The 18,978-nt window shown below is 34.7% G+C and overlaps 1 protein-coding gene across 2 annotated transcripts in view; it reads right to left on the reverse strand.

The window, feature by feature from the left end:
- The window catches only part of CDH7 (cadherin 7), a 128,838-nt gene that overhangs the window by 53,656 nt on the left and 56,204 nt on the right, over positions 1–18,978 (reverse strand). Inside the window, exons 4-5 of one of the 2 annotated variants that reach the window (XM_021099453.2) lie at positions 14,544–14,711; positions 11,453–11,640 (exon numbers count right to left, since the gene is read on the reverse strand). In XM_021099453.2, coding sequence (XP_020955112.1) covers positions 11,453–11,640; positions 14,544–14,711 — 356 coding nt within the window. Of the gene's footprint in view, positions 1–11,452; positions 11,641–14,521; positions 14,712–18,978 lie in introns of both variants that reach the window. The other variant, XM_085018314.1, reaches the window with a different exon arrangement.

An 18,978-nucleotide genomic window follows, 5' to 3' on the forward strand; every position in this document is an offset into this window, starting at 1 on the left:
AGGTAACAACTGTCTAGACTATAATAGAAACTGACTGTTTGCTGATGAAGAAAGAAAAAAAAATCTAAGGACAAGTTTTTTGAAAAAATAGCAAAATAAGTAAAAGCAAATTTAGAATAAGCAGAAAAAAAATGTGTTTCTCCATGTCCATTTTATATTTTTATGAGTCATTATTTTAACTTTCAAAAAAATCATACTTTAACCCAGCTGCTTTTCAGGTGCTTGATACAAATAGTCACATTTGTAAACAGGTTATTTCCACTACAGAAAAAGTATCTGGTGCTCCACAGATAAATTAAGACCCTGAGAAAGGTACTGTAGATATAAACAAAGAAATGTTTAAGTCTAAGACATTAAATTATGTCAAGATAATAGGAATAAAAAGGATATAAATATCAGGAGTTGTTATTTCCATTATCTAGTTCCACAAGTAATCCTCTGATTTCCCTGAGTACTTACATTAACATTTTAACCTAGATAGAAAGATCACTGAATACAAAAAAAAAAAAAAAAAAAAAAAGTAAACAGGTGTTCTAATGTATCTCCACCATCAACTAAATGTGTATACATTTCAAATTGCTCATTGCACTTGTATACAAAGAGGCAGTACCATAAACAGCTAAACATATTTCCCAAGAACATTACACATTTATACAGCCCTTACCATGTGCAGGTTACTGTTCTAAGAGTGTTACAATATTAACTTCTTATCTGCTCACACTCATTGTTTCTCACAACAATCTTTAAGATAATATAGAACATTATATAAGATGATATAGCTTTCAACAGGTCTTTTGGGACAAATCTGGAAACTGAGTCAAGGAGAGGTTGCTTTCTTGCTCACAATCACAGATAATGTAACTCAAGTGTCTTTGTTCCCACAGACTAAAAAAAAAAAAACAAAAACAAAAACAAAAAAATCAGAATGAATTGGAATTATGATTCAGATAATCTAAAAAAAGAATAATAGTTTAATCCCAGGATAATGACCAAGGAAGAAAGTGAGATGAACCCTGTTAAAAGTGATCCAGAAAACAAGCAGTCCATAGCAGTAAGATTCAAGGGAGAGAGAAACTGAGGTCTGTTCCCATTGGAATGCCCACTGAGGATCCATCAATCCCTTCCCTCTACTGATAATATATGAAATTCCCTTTACTGATCTAAATATAAATATGAATTTGTTTTGTTGATCAACTTTTTTTAAATTCTCTTGAAATATCTTAATGCTAGAAGAATACATAAATTTTCTGACTCTTTCTCTGCTCTGCTAACTTAACTTTGTCAGTTTCACCGAGTGATGTCTAACACATTCTTTCCTTCATTTTATACACGGGCTTTATGATATTCTCAATCACCCCTTTATTGCTAAGCATATGCTACAACTCCCAAACCTACGTTTGTACTCTAGACCTCTCCTGCGAGCTACAAGTCCTTATTCATGACCTTTTAAACACAAATGTAATATATTCCAAACCATTTTAATCACCTCCACACTCCCATTCTGAAAGAAACAGCATTTTTTCTCTAGCTACTCCTACCAGAAACATTAGTTTCATCCTGAAATTTTCTCTCCCACTTTCATTATATAACCACTAAATCATTTCTTATCTATTTTTTAAATATATCTTTCTTGGAATGCTACCTATTGAAATGAATCTAGGAAATAACATACCATGGAACAAAACAGAAGTAGGGAAAATTGTGTATTATTTGTGACTTGTACTAAGCAAAAAAAAAAAAAAAAAAAAAAAAAAAAAAAAATTCATGAAAGGCTCACTAGAAAGTGTCTTTGACATACACATATTTGAGAACATTGCTCTAATAACTGCCAAAATCAAAGAAAACAGAAAATACTCCTAAGGAACAGGGCCTCAGTCTCTTTGATCAAGTCTATCATGTGTTGACATTTACAATACTCTCAACTTTCTTCAGAGTGTTGATTTCTTAAGACTTTAAATTCATCTCTAATCTTGACTATTCAAAAATAAGTAAATTTATACCTTAATAAGCAGATGACTGTCTATATACATGTACACATGTATGTAATGATTGAAATGATGTTAGGATCCACCTATACATATATACACAACAATGAGTTGAACAAATTGGAACTTAGCAGTTCATTAGAGTTACTGTATTAATCTTATCACATCCAGCCTTTAACACTGAAATCCAAAATACATGCTTTTTCACAGACAAATATCTCTGCTCCATTTTGAGAAATATGCGTCTACAGCAGCAGGATTAATTGAATAACATCTTTCAAAGAAAAATGTAATGAAAAGAAGAAAAATAAATTGGAAAGACTGTTGGTTTCATTTTCCTCCACCACACATCAGCAACATTTATGAAACACCGAGATACATACTTGACTCTGGGAATTAGCCCCTCATTATTGAAAGCAATAGACAAAAAACACATCTCAATAACAAGACAGTATACCCAGGGCTCAGAAATCTGTGTCGTCTAGTGGAAGGTTGAAAGGACATGGTGTTCTAACCCCTCCTCCTCCTCAGGGAATGGAGGCTAGCCATATCGTCAGTACCTCCGCAGGAATGCTCTGTTATTTCATGATTTTCACGCCATTCAGCTTTTTTAGGGTATGAATAGGAGGTGATCATGAAGACAGCACAGCAGAATGGGCCTGAAGTAGCTTAAATGTTATCTGACAATATGCTGATGTGAGCCACCATACAAGTTACCCACATGCCAGAGCCTGAATACTCACCCTTCGTAGGAAATGCATTTTGAAAACACTCATTTTTGACTCTACTGTAACTCTAGTAGTAATGTATTTTATAAGGGCGAGAATTCAGTATTTAATTTCAACTGAGGTCTTATATCGAAAACCGAAGTACATTAGATGTAGGAGTGCCATATCTCAAAGGAAAAATAAAAGAGTAAAGTTCCTATACTGTAAATTATAACGGGACAATGTAAACAGAAAGATTTCTAGGTGGAAAGACATAGTCTTCACTCACATGGAATACTACTTACATTTACGCTTTGTGGATTTTAAAACCCTATGTCACTGTGTATAAAGATTATCATCAAATCATTCATCGATGGCCACAGAGATAGACTGTACTTTGCTTTAACTGTTTAACACTTAGTTCTGTTATCAATTTAAACATGCTCAAGGAGTTCCCGCTGTGGCACAGTGGGTTAAGGATCTGACATTGTCCCTGCAGTTAAGAAGCTGCTAAGGCGCAGGTTCAATTCCTGGCCTGAGAACTTCCACAGGCCACAGGTGCAGCCAAAAAAATTTATAAAAACCTTAAACTATGTAATCATTATTATTATTTTGGGGGGACCACAACTATGGCATGAGGAAGTCCCTGGGCCAGGGATTAAACCCACACCACAGCAGTAATCAGAGCTACAGCAGTGAAAACACCAGGTCTTTAACCCACTGAGCCACCAGAAAACTCCTAATCATGCCTATTCTTATTGTATAGAGGATAATTAAGTTATGAAAAAACAGTTCTATGGTAACACCTATATAAATCTTCAGCCTTGTGGATTCTGCATATTTGGTCATACTAATAAACATTTTCTGTATTAGACATAACAGCAATAATAGCATAACTGAAGATAAACTTGTACAATTCTGTTCTTATTTTTCTTTTTCTAACACGTTTTAGAAAAAGATTGTTTTGCTGTTGTTCTCTCCTTGCTTCTAAGTTCACCCTATACAAAATACAGTATATGTAGGTGCTTCAAAATGTGGTAATAATTTGCTCAAACTTGAATAAATCTCATTATAACCATGACAGTGCATTATTTATAAAAGGCAATGGACAAGTTTTATTATACTATAGAGAAAAAATAAGTTCAGATAATTAGCAAGCATGGCTCACAGGTACAAAATAACCTACTCCCAAAAAAAGGACTGGAACTCTATCATCCAAATGTGAAAGGATATTTTGAGACACACAGAATCATCAGAAAAAACACATTTATGTCTTCAACAAAAATCTCATCAACATCTTATCAGTGTCTGGTTGTAAATGTTTTTCTATAGTTAAGAAAGACTGGAAAATTTATCAACCAATGGTTCATTTTTATGGACTACCCATAGAATTCTCGTTTATTTCAGTAAAAATTTAAAAATATTCTGAGAACAATGCAGGAAGGCATCATTTGTCTTCTTTCAGAACTTCTTGGTTTATAGGAATGCTCTTGTGACTCAAACCCAGAAAATCATTCCAGAATTCACAGATGATTCCACTATCACCTGGTCATGGAAAGAATACTGAATTTATGCAACTCACATATTTTTTTTTTCCTCAGACTCCATTCTCTCTGAGGGGTGTCTGTAAATGTCTTACCTGTAATAGAATATAAGCTCCCATTTTATTGAAATCTTGATAAGGAGAACTGACAATCAAAATCCTGTCCTTGAAGGCCATAAGCAGTTGTTAGTTCTTGACAGAGAGAACCAGAAAAATCTTAAGACTTTCTTCATTCTGAGAAAACCACTCACAATAGACATTCGTTTAAAAAATGTAAACAAAGATATTCTTCAGAAATTGAGAATCAAGATACTGTTGGAGGAGTTCCCACTGTGGCTCAGAAGTAACAAACCCAGCTAATATCTTTTGAGGACATGGGTTCAATCCCTGGCCTCGCCCAGTGGGTTAAAGATCCGGCGTTGCTGTGAGCTGCAGTGTAGGTCACAGACGTGGCTTGGATCTGGCATTGCTATGCCTGTGTTGTAGGCCGGCCCCTAGCCTTGGAACTTCCATACGCTGTAAAAAGAAAGGCTCTAAGAAGGACCATAAGGCCCTAAAAAGAAAAAAAAATAAGAGATACTGATAGAAAAGTATATGAATTTAGGAGTACACCTTGCCTTTGTGAGGTCAGCAGACTACCTTGCTTTAAGATGGAGAGACAGGGATATGGACCAGAGGAATGGATATTCCATACACGATTCTTAGAGGGTAGAAGCTGTAAGGCTGGATTAAAGACAAGAGCTCGTACGTACCCCCATTATCATGGGCTATACCAAAGCTACTGATTTTTAATTTACTTTTGTAGCTCGCATTACTGAAAGCCCTCATTAATACTAATAATTCTTCAATGGATTCTTTTAGAATTTAGAAATCTATAACCTCATTAATGATAATTTTGCCACAGCCTTTCATTTTGTTGTCTCACTCTGTCTTAATACCTTAGTATAAGATAGTTTCTTTTCAAACTAGTTGGAATAATAAAAATAAAATGATGTTGCATTTTTCAGCAGCAATTTTTTTTTTAAAGAATGGATTTAAGAATTAATAAGCTAAGAGTTCAGGTCATGAGCTCAGGAAAAATGAAAACAGTTTTGGAGGGAAGCAATGATAACCAACTTTAGGCTAATGCCAAAGCAAATAGGAAAAAAAACCCATGCAGACAAGATGTGTAAGGATCAAAAAGAGGCAAGAAAAGAAACTAGAAAAGATTTCAAGGCTCTAAACTTAATAATCATAAAAAGGTGTTCTACTTGACTATGGCTAACAAAGTGATAGCATTTTAAATAAATATTTAAATAAACATAATTTAGTGCTTTGAAACGAAGTGAAATGTTTGGAATGAATTACAGTTATCACAGTTCCAATAATAAGAATTCAAGAGAAATTAGAAAATATAATTTGGGAGTTCCCCTTGTGGCTCAGCAGAAATGACTCCGACTAGTATCCATGAGGATGAGGGTTTGATTCCCGGCCTCACTCAGTAGATTAAGGATCCAGCCAATGTTGCAAGGAGCTGTGGTGTAGATCATAGACTTGACTCAGATCTAGCAGGGCTGTGACTGCGCTATAGGCTGGCAGCTGTAGCTCTGATTCAACCCCAAGCCCAGGAACTTTCATATGCCAAGGCGCAGCCCTAAAAGGAAAAAAAAAAAAAGACAAAAAGATAAATATATATACATATATATATATATATATATATAATTTCTACTTCACAATATGAGATCATAGCTACAAATGAAATATTTTTTAATATTTATTATTTGTAATCCATTCTTATTTGCATATCCTTGGACATGTACGTTTCTATTCACTAACAGCAGCCTTGCAAAAGAGGCATAAAGAGCCCTTTCGCTTATATTGCCTCATCTGATACCAATGTCCCTTTTGCACAAGGTACTCCAGTAAAACTGTCCTACTTCCAATTCTCCAAGCTTTTCCTGCTATTTCATATGTTGAATCTTTGCTCACGTGGTTACTGCCTTGAGAAAAATCTCCCTTTAGCTGTCTACCTGGGGAACACCCATAGTGTTATCCATCCACTATGCAATTCCTTCCTCAGTCCCTGTTCAAATCTTTGAGAGACTAAATGGGACTGACCAGTTGGCTGGCAGATGGGGCCTTACCTCTCTGCGACACTTGCTCAAATCTTTGTTGCCACAGCTAAGTCTACCAAAAAACCCCAGGGAGTTTGGAGTTGGTAGATCAAAACTATTGCATTTAGAATGGATAAGCAATGGATAAGTACAGCACAAGGAACTATATCCAGTCTCTTGGGACAGACCATGATGGAAGATGGTATGAGAAAAAGAATGTATATATATGTATGACTGGGCCACTATACTGTATAGCAGAAACTGGGATAACGCTGTAAATCAAACATACTTAAAAAAAAAACCAAACATGATATTACATTTTTACTAGACCAGCTCCCAGCACTACAGGGAAACACACAAATGCCACTTGCACACAGACTCTTCTTGTGCAAAGCAAACAAATCTTTGCATAGGAACTTTTACTTCCCTTCTTCACCTATCTGGTTTAAAGTAGGAAGAACAGGAGCAATTTTCCAGTCTTGAAAGATGAGTAAGAATGAGTGGGTTTGGGAGCAGAGGAGAGACTTACAGGAGGAATGTCTAAAGTGCTAAAAGAACATGTATGTTGCTTCTAGGAATTCAAAGTGGCTTAGTGTCTACTCTAGATCTTTGAATAAAACTAGGAACAGTGGGATACATATCTGGCAAATACAAGTCTAAGTGATTCTTAGGTCCAAAAATAGTTCTTTGCTGTCCATGTAAGGAGTTGGAATGAATCTTACTTGAGGTTTCAAAGCAGAAGCAGCCCTGGATTAATGCAAAATGAATACCTAACACTAAAGGTACAGTGCTAGGTGTAGTCACTGCACATAAAATGTGAACTGAGTTTCTGAACAAATTAATAAAATAACTGCTTGAAAATGAAAAAAAATTATGAAGTAACAATAGTTTTTAATCCAAAAAATAGATTAATAATACCATAAACAATTTTTTCAAGTGAAAAAATATTCACTGATCACTAGGCTTGAACTGTAAATACATTATTTCCACTATTTTTAATCAACTCTTGGAGGAGCCACTTTGTATGTTTGTTTATTTCAATACTGGTAAGAACTCTGTGTTGGGTTGGTTAGGCACTGGAACATATTTAGCAAACAATACAAACCTATCATTTTAAAAAGGAGTCTGGGGGATGGAGGGAGCTTTGGAAATAAAAATAAAAATTAGGCTAATGTATACCAGGTAATTACCCCAATACCTATTATTTACTCAGAACTCTGTGGAGAAAGAGGGTAGGAGGAAAGTGTAATTAATACTTGCTAACACCAAAGATTTTTAGCATGAAGAAAACTAAAGGATTGTATCTCTACTTATTTCTGTGTAGATACTATCCAAACACTATAAACACCCTAGATTTATTTAAATTTTACTTTTTTCACATAACAAGGCTTCAGATATCTTGTCTTAATGAACATGGCATTTTATTATGTTAATAATCATTAAAATTTTCCAGAACTGTACTGCTTAGTCTGTTACTAAGGACTATTTTGCTTTCTGAATCTACTGGTTCTGCCCCAATGTGGTAAACACATTCTCCAAACATCAGATCAATTTTCCACATTAGTAAACTTTAACAACCATCTTAAAAGTAGTAAAGTGTTACTCATTTCTTAATGTTTCTATAAACAGAGTGTTTTACTAGACTCAAAATGATATATAAAATCAAGTTAGAGTGCAATACCTGGGTCTTCAAGCGATTTGTTTTTTAAGCTCTCCATATAACCTAAATGTGATTTTTTTTTTTTTTTTTTTGTCTTTTTGCTATTTCTTTGGGCCGCTCCCGCGGCATATGGAGGTTCCCAGGTTAGGGGTCAAATCGGAGCTGTAGCCACTGGCCTACGCCAGAGCCACAGCAACATGGGATCCGAGCCGCATCTGCAACCTACACCACAGCTCACGGCAACGCCAGATCATTAACCCACTGAGCAAGGGCAGGGACCGAACCCGCAACCTCATGGTTCCTAGTCGGATTCATTAACCACTGCACCATGACGGGAACTCCTAAATGTGATTTTTTCGACCCTTGATAACCAGTCAACTTGGTTCTACACTTTACAGAGTTCAAAATGAACAAGACTTTTCTTTATTAAATATTTAATATTTTACTGGTTATTTATACCACAACAGTAAAATTGTTTCTCAAGATTCTCTTATAGGAGTTCCCATTGTGGCTCAGCAGGTTAAGAACCCAACATAGAGTCTGTGAGGATGCGGGTTTGATCCTTGGTCTTGGTTGGTAGGTTAAGGATCCGGCATTGCCACAAGCTACAGTGTAAGTCGCAGATGCGGCAGAGATCTGGCGTTACTGTGGCTGTGGCACAGGTCGGCAGTTGCAGCTCCGATTCAACCCCTAGCTTGGGAACTTTCATGAAGCCCTAAAAAAAAAAAAAAAAAAGAAAAATATTCTCCTATATACTGAGTGTGCTTGATTATCCAAAGACAATCCTTGACATATATATAAGAAAAAAGAGGAGAAAAAATAAAAATTATACATTATTCATAAATTAGAAGATATGTGAATACTGGAGGAAACAAAATTTATTTTACTTGCCAATAATTTAAACTGAAAATAACATGATTTTGATCTCATATTTAGCATAAATTATCAAAACATTTAGCTAACTTCTCATATATTGATGGATTGATAAATCTTTTTAATTATCAATTATTTAGAATTTATAAGGTATAAAACCACCCATGTGGCTATGCATAGGATGGAAATCTCTAGTATCAAAATTTTAAAATACCATTCACCAAAATGTTTGTAGGATTTGGAATGCCTTTGAATCTTAATTTATTAGACAAAGGACAATGTCTTTTTTTAATACCCAAGAGAGCTTAAACAATACACTAAATTTCAGTCCACTGATATCTGACTTATTTCTGCATTAGGACAAGAGTTTTCATCAATACTCAAATTAGATCATAAAGTGTTGTTAATGAAACATATTTTGGTTTGGCCACTTAATAATATTTTTATGAATCTAATAATAATTATAGCAATAATTATTGCATATTATATATATTGAAAAGCATGAAAGATCCAGAAGCAATTACTGTTAACATTTTAGCATTTTTTTTTTTGCAATCTTTTAGTCTATATAAATGCAACACTATTTGAAATAAAGGGTTTGCCGAATTTTGGATACTGCTTTTTCATATGCTATTTATACAGTCATTTCCCTTATTAGTTAATATGCTAAGACAATGTCACATCATTCTGATGATGTATAAGATTCTAAAATATGGAAATATCAAAAACTACCCATTTTTTTCATTTGTTGGACACTTTATAATGTTTCATGTGTTCATTCTGCTAATAATTCCTTCATGAAATATTACAAAATCAAGTAAGATGAAACCTTTAAACTATTCAAAATAAAGCCCAGTAGATTATTAGTATTGCCATATTACTATCTAAAACAATAATAATTACTATTTATGTTAATTGTAAGTTATAATTTTACCTTTTTTCATGTGTTTTATGCTGTGAGATTAAAAGCATTTTTCTCTAGTTTCTTTTAAACAATTCTCTAAAACTTCTAGAAATAATGTCAAGGAATTGAGTATAACATTTTTTTCTATTACCGAATTAAATATCTCATATCAAATACATATACATATATTTGTATTTATATACTTTTTCAATGATTATGTTATCCCATTATAACATATGAAATGAGTTCATTAAAATAATTTCAGTACATACTTAAAATTTCTTAAATATGAGCAGACAGATTTTGGATAAATCTTTGAAAACTTTGAGCAGCACCTTACTTCATTCCTTTTATTTTAGACAACAAAACAAAACATTTTACCAACAGTTGGCCTATCCTAGTTATTAAAACTTTTTTACACAGATTGTCACCAGCTGAGCTAAATCAGCAGCTGTCCACTGGAAATAATTGCAGAAATGTTTTACCCATTGGCCTGAAATCAAACATATGTTTTCCCATAACAACTAAAATACAACTTTCTTTATTGATGTGTGTTAATTACTGAGAAGTGTTAATTACAGAGTTATACACCTGGATTGTCAGACTAGCATAAAACCCTGGTACCTTGAGTGTGGATATTTTCATATGTTTTAATTTTTAGTGTTTCACATATTTGAGAAAATAAGACCATATTCTGGAACAATTCCTTCTGACTTATTTTTTTAAGATTTGTCAAAGATCATGTCTATATAGAGCAGAGGGAGTAAACAGTGCATTTTCCCCGATTTCTAATCAGTGTTGGAAGCTAAGTTAAATATACCATGGCAAATAATCTTTATTTTGGATTATAATAGCTTCACAACTTTCCATGCTCTATGAAAATTTTTCAAATACCTCAATTAGTGTACATGTTAAAAAGGAAGAGATGCTAATGTAGCAAGTCTTCGACATTTTGGGTTTTATTTCTAAGTTTATATATATATATTTTTTGTCTTTTTTGTTGTTGTTGTTGTTGTTTTGCCTTTTCTGGGGCCGCTCCCGCAGCATTTGGAGGTTCCCAGGCTAGGGGTCCAATTGGAACTGTAGCCACTGGCCTACGCCAGAGCCATAGCAATGAGCCGCGTCTGCAACCTACACCACAGGGGTCTAATCAGAGCTACAGCCACACACAGTTCACGGCAATGCCGGATGCTTAACCCACTGAGCAAGGCCAGGGATCAAACCCGCAACCTCATGATTCCTCATCAGATTCATTAACCACTGCACCACGACAGGAACTCCTTAAGTTTATATTATTTTCAAGTATGTGTAATGCTTGTCCAGTTGCTTACAAAGACTCTTGGTTGATTTTAGGGTTTCACTATTGAAAGAGCCAACAAAGAAGCATATTCATCTCTCTGGGCAGGTCACTTAAAATAGCACATTTGCCATTATGCCTATTGTTATGGAGCTATGGATAAGTGCTGGGGATAAGAACAGAACAGACAGAGTATGATTATAAATGTTACTCAACTTTCCCTACAATCCTGACACTGGAAAATAAATGTGCGTGTTTTAAATTAAAACACCAATAGTTCCATACGACCATTCAATTTGTCTAATACATTCTTCCATCAAATTAGACATCACTTCTCAGTAATCTCTATGATACTGCCTTCACAGGAAATAAAAATCAAGAAAATACTACCTTCTGTATAGTAATGATTCCTTCCTGTGTATCTTTGTCAACAGAAATCTTGAAAATCCCTAATCCATCACCATCCACAATCTTGTATTCCATTTCAGCATTAGCTCCTATATCCGCATCAGCAGCTTTAATTCTGGCCACAACGGAAGCCACTGGCAATGATTCTGGGACGTTATATTGGTACGACCCTGGGAAATTAAAAACCAGAAATGAACGAAAACTTACACCAAACTAACCAATGAAAATTTAATCAGTTGGCTATTTTTCTCCATCTTTGTTTAATCTGTTTTATTTTTTGATAAAATGCTAAGGCAATATGAGACAAGTGATAGGCTCTGTTTCATAGAGCTTCAAGAATTCCAGGGTAATAAGTAGATAATAATATGTAAAAGGAGAAACAGATGGCCTGGGGAAAGGGATAAAGAGAACTTCCATTCTGATTATCTCTAGTGGTGAGAATGTGCTACTCATAATAATATATATAAATGTTAAATTATTATAAATAGAATGAACATTGAATATTGACTATAAATAACTGAAATGCAATTAATGCAAATAATATAAGTATTAAAAAATTAAAATAGAGCTTAGGTCTTAAATAGGCAAAAAATAAGCCCAAATAGTTCTACTCACTTAAGGTTAGAATTTATATTAATAGTATGTAAAAAGCCTAACTGAATAAGTTTCAGAAAACTGGACTAGGAAGTTGATGAAAGCCAGCAGTAGTCTTCTTTAGCTCACAAATTTACCAAGGATAAGGATTATTTAGATAGGTTTCATGTACAACTGATTTGGGGCACATTGGTACAAGAGCACAGCAATGTTATGTGATCAGAAGGAAAGAAGCAAAAAAAGGAATGACTCCTTTAAACTTTCTTTTGTAAAAAACTGTTCACCATCCCTCAACTCAAGAGAGAGGAAAAAAAAAAAAAGTTTGGGAGGCAGATGAAGTACCTGAACCATCTGTTTGAAACTTGGAAATGCCCCTTCACCACCCCTTTACCATTTTTCTCTAATCATCTATTTTTTTTCCTGCTTCCTCCACCTTTTTCCATTCCCTTTTGGCTACTAACCTTGGTGCATTTGCACTTTCTTCTGATGAGAAAAGAAAGGACTCTCTTGGAGAGGAACAGAGAAAGGAAAATGTATCCACATGCAGGGACTACATTCTAGGCTGATAATTGTGCTATTTGCAATTTTCTACATTTTATAAATTTATTACTTATTTTTTAAATGAGTGCAACATATACTTATCATTTTTGAGTGACCCCTTTCACTTATCTATAAGTGTCCTCAGGAAACCAAATATTTCATGGTTTATAGAATAGTAACAGAGAAAAATCCCAGCCAAAATGAAAAACCTAATGACATATTTTTGGCTTCCTTCACTTTAATAAGTAGGAGAGCATAGCATAAGCTAGGAAGCCTATGCTCTATCTTATCAAATCATGACAAGTGAAACCAGAAAAATTCAAAGTGTCAATTCTTATCGCTCTAGTTAAAGAAAAAAGAAACAACTAATTCTACTATGGAGCCAAATATAATCACATTAATTGTTTTGTCTGGTATATTCTCTCTTTTTTTTTCCCCCTGGCCATACCCAAGGCCTGCAGAAGCTCCTGGGCCAGGGATCAAACCCACATGACAGCAATGACAATGCCAGATCCTCAACCCACTGCACCACAAGGGAAGTTCTTCCCGCTATAAGCCATCAAGAACACTATTAAGCACGGTCTGTTTTTAATGCTAAACTTAGGGTAATTTTATTTTGCCAGGAGGTATCAAAATGTCTGTTCAAATGTGTAAAATAAAAATATAACATCTCAAGAAGCAGTATTTGAAGGAAAACAGGGTGACATTCATATATGTGCAGAAAAAATGTCCTTATTTGACATTATTAGCTTCTAAGATCTGTTCATAAGGCAGCTCAGTTTCTATCAGACAAGCACTTTAAAGACATTGTAGTCTGTACAATTTCCTCATTTTCTTGAGTATTCTAAAGAAATACTAGAGTTTCTGTCATGGCACAGCAGAAATGAATCCAACTAGGAACCATGAGGTTGAGGGTTCGATCCCTGGCCTCACTCAGTGAGTTAAGGATCTGGCGTTGCTGTGAGCTGTGGTGTAGGTCACAGATGCGGCTCAGATCCAGCACTGCTGTGGCTGTGGTGTAGGCTGGCAGCTACAGCTCCAATTAGACCCCTGGCCTGAGAACCTCCATATGCCACGGGTGCGGCGCTAAAAAGACAAAAGACCAAAAAAAAAAAAAAAAAAAATTACCACATACAGTTACAAAAAAGAAAAAAGGGCAAACCAAAAAGAGAATGAGATGAAATGCATTTTTACAATCAGAACACCTCTACCTAAGAAGAATTCTTTTTTCCTTTTACTTGGTTAAAACAAAGGCCACTTTGGTCAAAGAAACTAAATTGAGGGCATATCGCTTTCTGGTTCTTTGGAGTGACTTCTTTTGAAACACTGAATGTTTGCATTGAATGTTTTGATAGGTAGCAAAAGGAATTTCAATGTACATGAACTGGTTTAAAAAAAGTGGAATGAAAAATACAGTTCAAAATTTTATTTTTAGTATGTAGAGTTCATGAAGTGTATTTGAATGTTACTAGTTAGCAATAACCTCGTAACTTACAGGATGTATAAAGTAGCGTGTCTTCGAATAAAAGGATTAATGCATAAACAAAACTTAATAACCATCTGGTATTCAAAATGGGAACAAAAGAAAAAACATATTTGACAGAAATAATACAAAGATATGATTGCTTTTTTTTTCAATACTCTTATTCTATATTACTGAATTAAAAACCAGGACCCTGGAGTTCCCTGGTGGCTCAGTGGGTTAAGGACATGGCAATGTCACTGCTGTGGCTTAGGTCACTGCTGTGATGCACGTATAATTCATGACCTAGGTGTGACCAAAAGAAAAAAAAAAGAAAAATCATACCCCTGATAAAATAAAATTGTGAGAGAACACAGTTAAAATAATCATTTGTTTGGTAAAACTCCTTTTTAAAGACATTTTTATAATCTGGCAAAGAAAGTGAGTGCGCTTACAACATGCAACAGCACAGCTTACTTCGAGGAAAGCGAGGCGGGTTATCGTTGACATCAGTTAGGGTCACGGTGACTGACGTGGTTCCAGAGAGTCCTCCATTTTGACCAACCATATCCTTTGCCTGGATAACAAGCAAATACTGGTCTTTAGCCTCTCTATCCATGTTTGGAAGGGCGGTCTTGATGACTCCTGGAAAATTTCAAATCCCAGTAAAATGCATCATGAATCACTGCATTTATACTACTGAAGAATACTGATACAGGAAGAAAATAGCTCTTGAGTTGCTGCCCCCTGTTGTTTTGTCTGTATACAAATTTTAAAACCAAATGGATATAAAAATTAAATGCAACATTACAAAACACAGAAAACGCTGTAATGTAGAAGAGCAGGTGGAGAGAGAAGATTATCTTAAGGTTTTATGGAAATATAGTTCAGGAAATACCAACTTATAATAAAGACAATGTATTCATCTAGAAGAACAGGTGGTTGCCTGTTCAAGTATAGGACAATGAACTTTTCCATTTCTCCTTCACCCTCTCCAACACTGTAATACCTAGTGAAGTCACCACATACCTTCCAGCTGTGGTCCCTACTACCTCTCTTCCAGCAAAATAACTAAATATTCTATAAAGAATGAGAGATATTTATGGTTAATAAGCCAAATGCCACTTCAAACTACACTGCTGGATGACCTTAGAGATACTGTAGAAAGTATCTGAGAAAAAGTACTAAAGATGAGAATGACGGTATAATCAAGACACTAAAAATATTGATATGTTTTGTTGTTTCTTCCTAATCAATTGCACTTAATCTGAATAGCCCTTAAGATTTCAGGGGAATGAGAAACTGATTTCAGAACTTCATGTTGCTTGATAGGAAAACCTGGCTCAATAGCCACTGTTGCAATAAATTAGTTGTTTTATATTAATAACTATTTAATTATTAAATAAATGTTAGTCAATAGCATCTAATCATGGGATAAAATTTACTTTATGCCAAATGTAAATATATAAAATGACACAAATTTAATACACATAGTATATGCACACAAAAATAATATCAAAGGAAAATATACGTATTTAATATTTCTCTAAATAGATCTTGAAACTAACAATATGAAGCCATCTTTGCTAAGTAGATACATTAGGAATCTAGAATAATCCCTAATCATTTCTTCTACTTTTTTTACTCCTGATGAAGAAAATATCTTACCTACCCACCTGGAACCCTTCTGTTTATTAACTTTGTTTGAAAAATGTCTAATCTATTTCATTAAACATATTCTAACTTTTTTAGAATTTAAGTCAGAATTTAAACCCCCAGTGGCTCAGACCTGAGGAACAGGAACTCTGGTATCATGGACTTCTCAGAGGCAAAACTGGATTGTTTGATAGAAGATGGTTCTTTGGGAAGAAAATAACTGTAAACGAATTGGGATAAACATTTTTTCCCTTATGTTCAGCATAAAAATGCTCTTATACCCTCCAAGTTTATAAAATGTTTTTAAAAGCTGCCAATTTAAATTGATTCTTCAATGGACACATGCAGTAATGGTCTGTGTGTGTTTGATTTCAGCTCTAAGTGTAAGGTATAAGCCTTCATTATGCTATGCTTAGGCCTCCCCTACTCTTCACAATATTCTCCACTTTGGTAACTATTCTAGGAGTGGATAAGAGATGAGAAAAATCTTTCAATACTTTAAGAATAATTTAAACTATGCGTTATTGGCTCCGAGATTCCAAATTAAATAACACTCAAACCTCTTAATAAGCCAGCATATATTTTAGTTTTGGGCAGTAGCTATCAAATACACATATCAATATTTTCAATATTTTAAGCATTTAAATTATCCTTGAGTATGTCACTGTTGTTGTTTTAACAATCACTTTTTTGCATATGGAAGTTCCCAGGATCGGGGTCGAATTGGAGCCACAGCTGCTGACCCATGCCACAGCCATAGCCACACGAGGTTCAGTCACAGCCACACAAGATTCAAGCCACATCTGCGACCTACATACACTGCAGCACCAGATCCTTAACCCACCGAGCAAGGCCAGGGATTGAACCTACACCCTCATGGACACTAGACAGGTTTGTAATCCACTGAGCCATAATGGGAACTCCAATAATCACTTATTTTAATATGCTAACTTTTCTAGACACTGTTGCTACAATCACAGCAATGCAGGGTCATTTTAAAGTAACTCCTTCATTGACTCTTTTGGTTATCTACACATTGCCTGAAATATCACAATGAAAACCAAATGAAAGTCATATACCCATTTGGTTCACTGATAACTAATATGTAAATATTCTTAAAACCATAACGATTCTACAAATACTTCACATCTGCTCTTCCATACTACCCTTAAACTCGAAAATTGAGTACTGATCTCAGCAAGACTCACTGCTACCAAGCATAACAATCTTTGTCTAAGTGTTCTAGGATTTACATATCTCCCCTCTTCTTCTCCACCCCTTTTCCTTTCTTCTTTTCTTTGGTGTTCATCATCCTTTATTTATTTGTAATACTTTTTTTTTATAAACTGAGCATTGACAATCTTGAATATGTAACAGCATGTTTCACAGATAAAATATTAATGAAATTTTAGAAGATTTTCCTACTCATTCAGTTTTAACTTTTAATTTCTATTCATCTCGCATTTCCCCTCCAAAATCAACATGTATGAGTGAGTTTGCAACTTTGCACATTAATTAGGGTGGAAATGGGTGCATAACATCTCAACTAATCAGCAAAGACAACACTGATCAGCCTCATCTTCCAATGGTTTTGTTTAGTGGGGTTATTTGAAAGAAAACATAGAATTTTCAGGAGAGAAATCAGATAGTCAAAGCTACTCACTTATTTTTTCACACCTATAACTGTCCCTTTACAAGTGATCCTATAAATAACACTCTTTCAAAGCAAAAATCATAACAAAATATGCACAGAAATGCAGGTGGCAAAGATAATTTCCAAATATCCCAATTATTAAACATATTTTTACAAGAATAAAATAATTGGGAAAGAAGTGAATTTGAATAAGAACATTCAAAAACATAATAGATTTCTAGTTCTGTGGCTTTTGATAGCTTTTTACTCTTGAGCATAAGCTATCTACATTTAGAAAAAAATCACCATACATTGGGTTTGATTTGCATTTTCCTGTATATTATACAGACACATACAGCAAACTGTTAATACTATGTCTCTGAAGTGGTAAATGCCAGTCTTGTCTAGCCACATCCTTCAGTGCAGTGAGGTTTTCATGGACAATCATGATATTTAATAATCAATAATTTTAAGCCACTTATTATGAGAAGAATATATCCTGTAACTCTTTAGAAAAGAAGTTGGCTCAGATTTTAGCTTTCTGAGTAACATTTTTTCTACAGCTGTATCATCTAACCCAGTAACCCAGAACTTTTCATTTATTTATAATCTATAAATAGATTCATTTATTTATAATCACAAAAAGTACTGTGTATGAAACTAAATTTATATCACTGCTATTGTTCAACAACTATTTGGTTTTTAGTCTGGAAATAAATTTATAGATGATTTTCTAATATCCTAACAGCCATTAATGTTTTATTTTTTAAAGCATATTCTGATACTATGGAATCTTCTCAAATATTTGTTTGTGTACTACATGTAACAGATAAGAGCCATTTCTGAAATCTACCCCAGTTTAGGGAACCAAACAATCATCAGAACCTGCCATCTGCACAGTCAAGTTCTAGATTACTCTCAGGAGTCAAAGCAACCACATAAAGCAGGTAACATGGGGCTATTCATTCTTGGTGGGTTCAATATACCTTACACATGCAGGGTAAATCTCTTCCTAATAAGTTTGTATTTTTTTCCAAATTTTCTGTCTAAGCCTTGTACTATCTGGTTTCACTACCTATAAGTGAAGCATGTAAGAGAATCATAAGAAGAAGGAGAAGAACCAACAATAGTAAAAAGATGGAAGCTTCTGGAACATCAAAGAATTCCAGAGCTGGCATCAAATAAGGAGTCGCTAAGGAAGGGATTCTTGTAACCTGTCAGGAAGGCCTGACAGGAGTAAGGGCTCTCTGTGCCATGAGCTATGCCACATATTGGGACATGCATGAAGGGTGTATTTTGGAGGATGGCTTTGCTATGACTGTATTACCTGTATAAAACTATGATGTAACCAGAATGCATGCAATATGTAATGCAGGCACCATGGAGTCACCTCTGTGTTTAAGAAAGAACTCCCAAATGACAAGTGTACACACCATCCATTTCCCAAGGCTAAACTTTCCAACCTTGTGGTCTGTGCAGTCACACTGGCCCCATGTTTGGTTTCTGCTCTGCTGATGACATATGAACTCCTACTTGTTTTAGAACAGGAAGCTTGCATTTTCATTTCACACAGCAAATTATGTAGCCAGTCCTGCCATACATAAAATAGATTGAAAGATGGGA

This window comes from Sus scrofa, chromosome 1 (genome assembly GCF_054392235.1).
Source record: "Sus scrofa isolate SSC_HxYL_T2T_F1_AM1 chromosome 1, Sscrofa_HxYL_maternal_Yorkshire_Landrace_v2.0, whole genome shotgun sequence".
NCBI classification, from domain to species: domain Eukaryota; kingdom Metazoa; phylum Chordata; class Mammalia; order Artiodactyla; family Suidae; genus Sus; species Sus scrofa.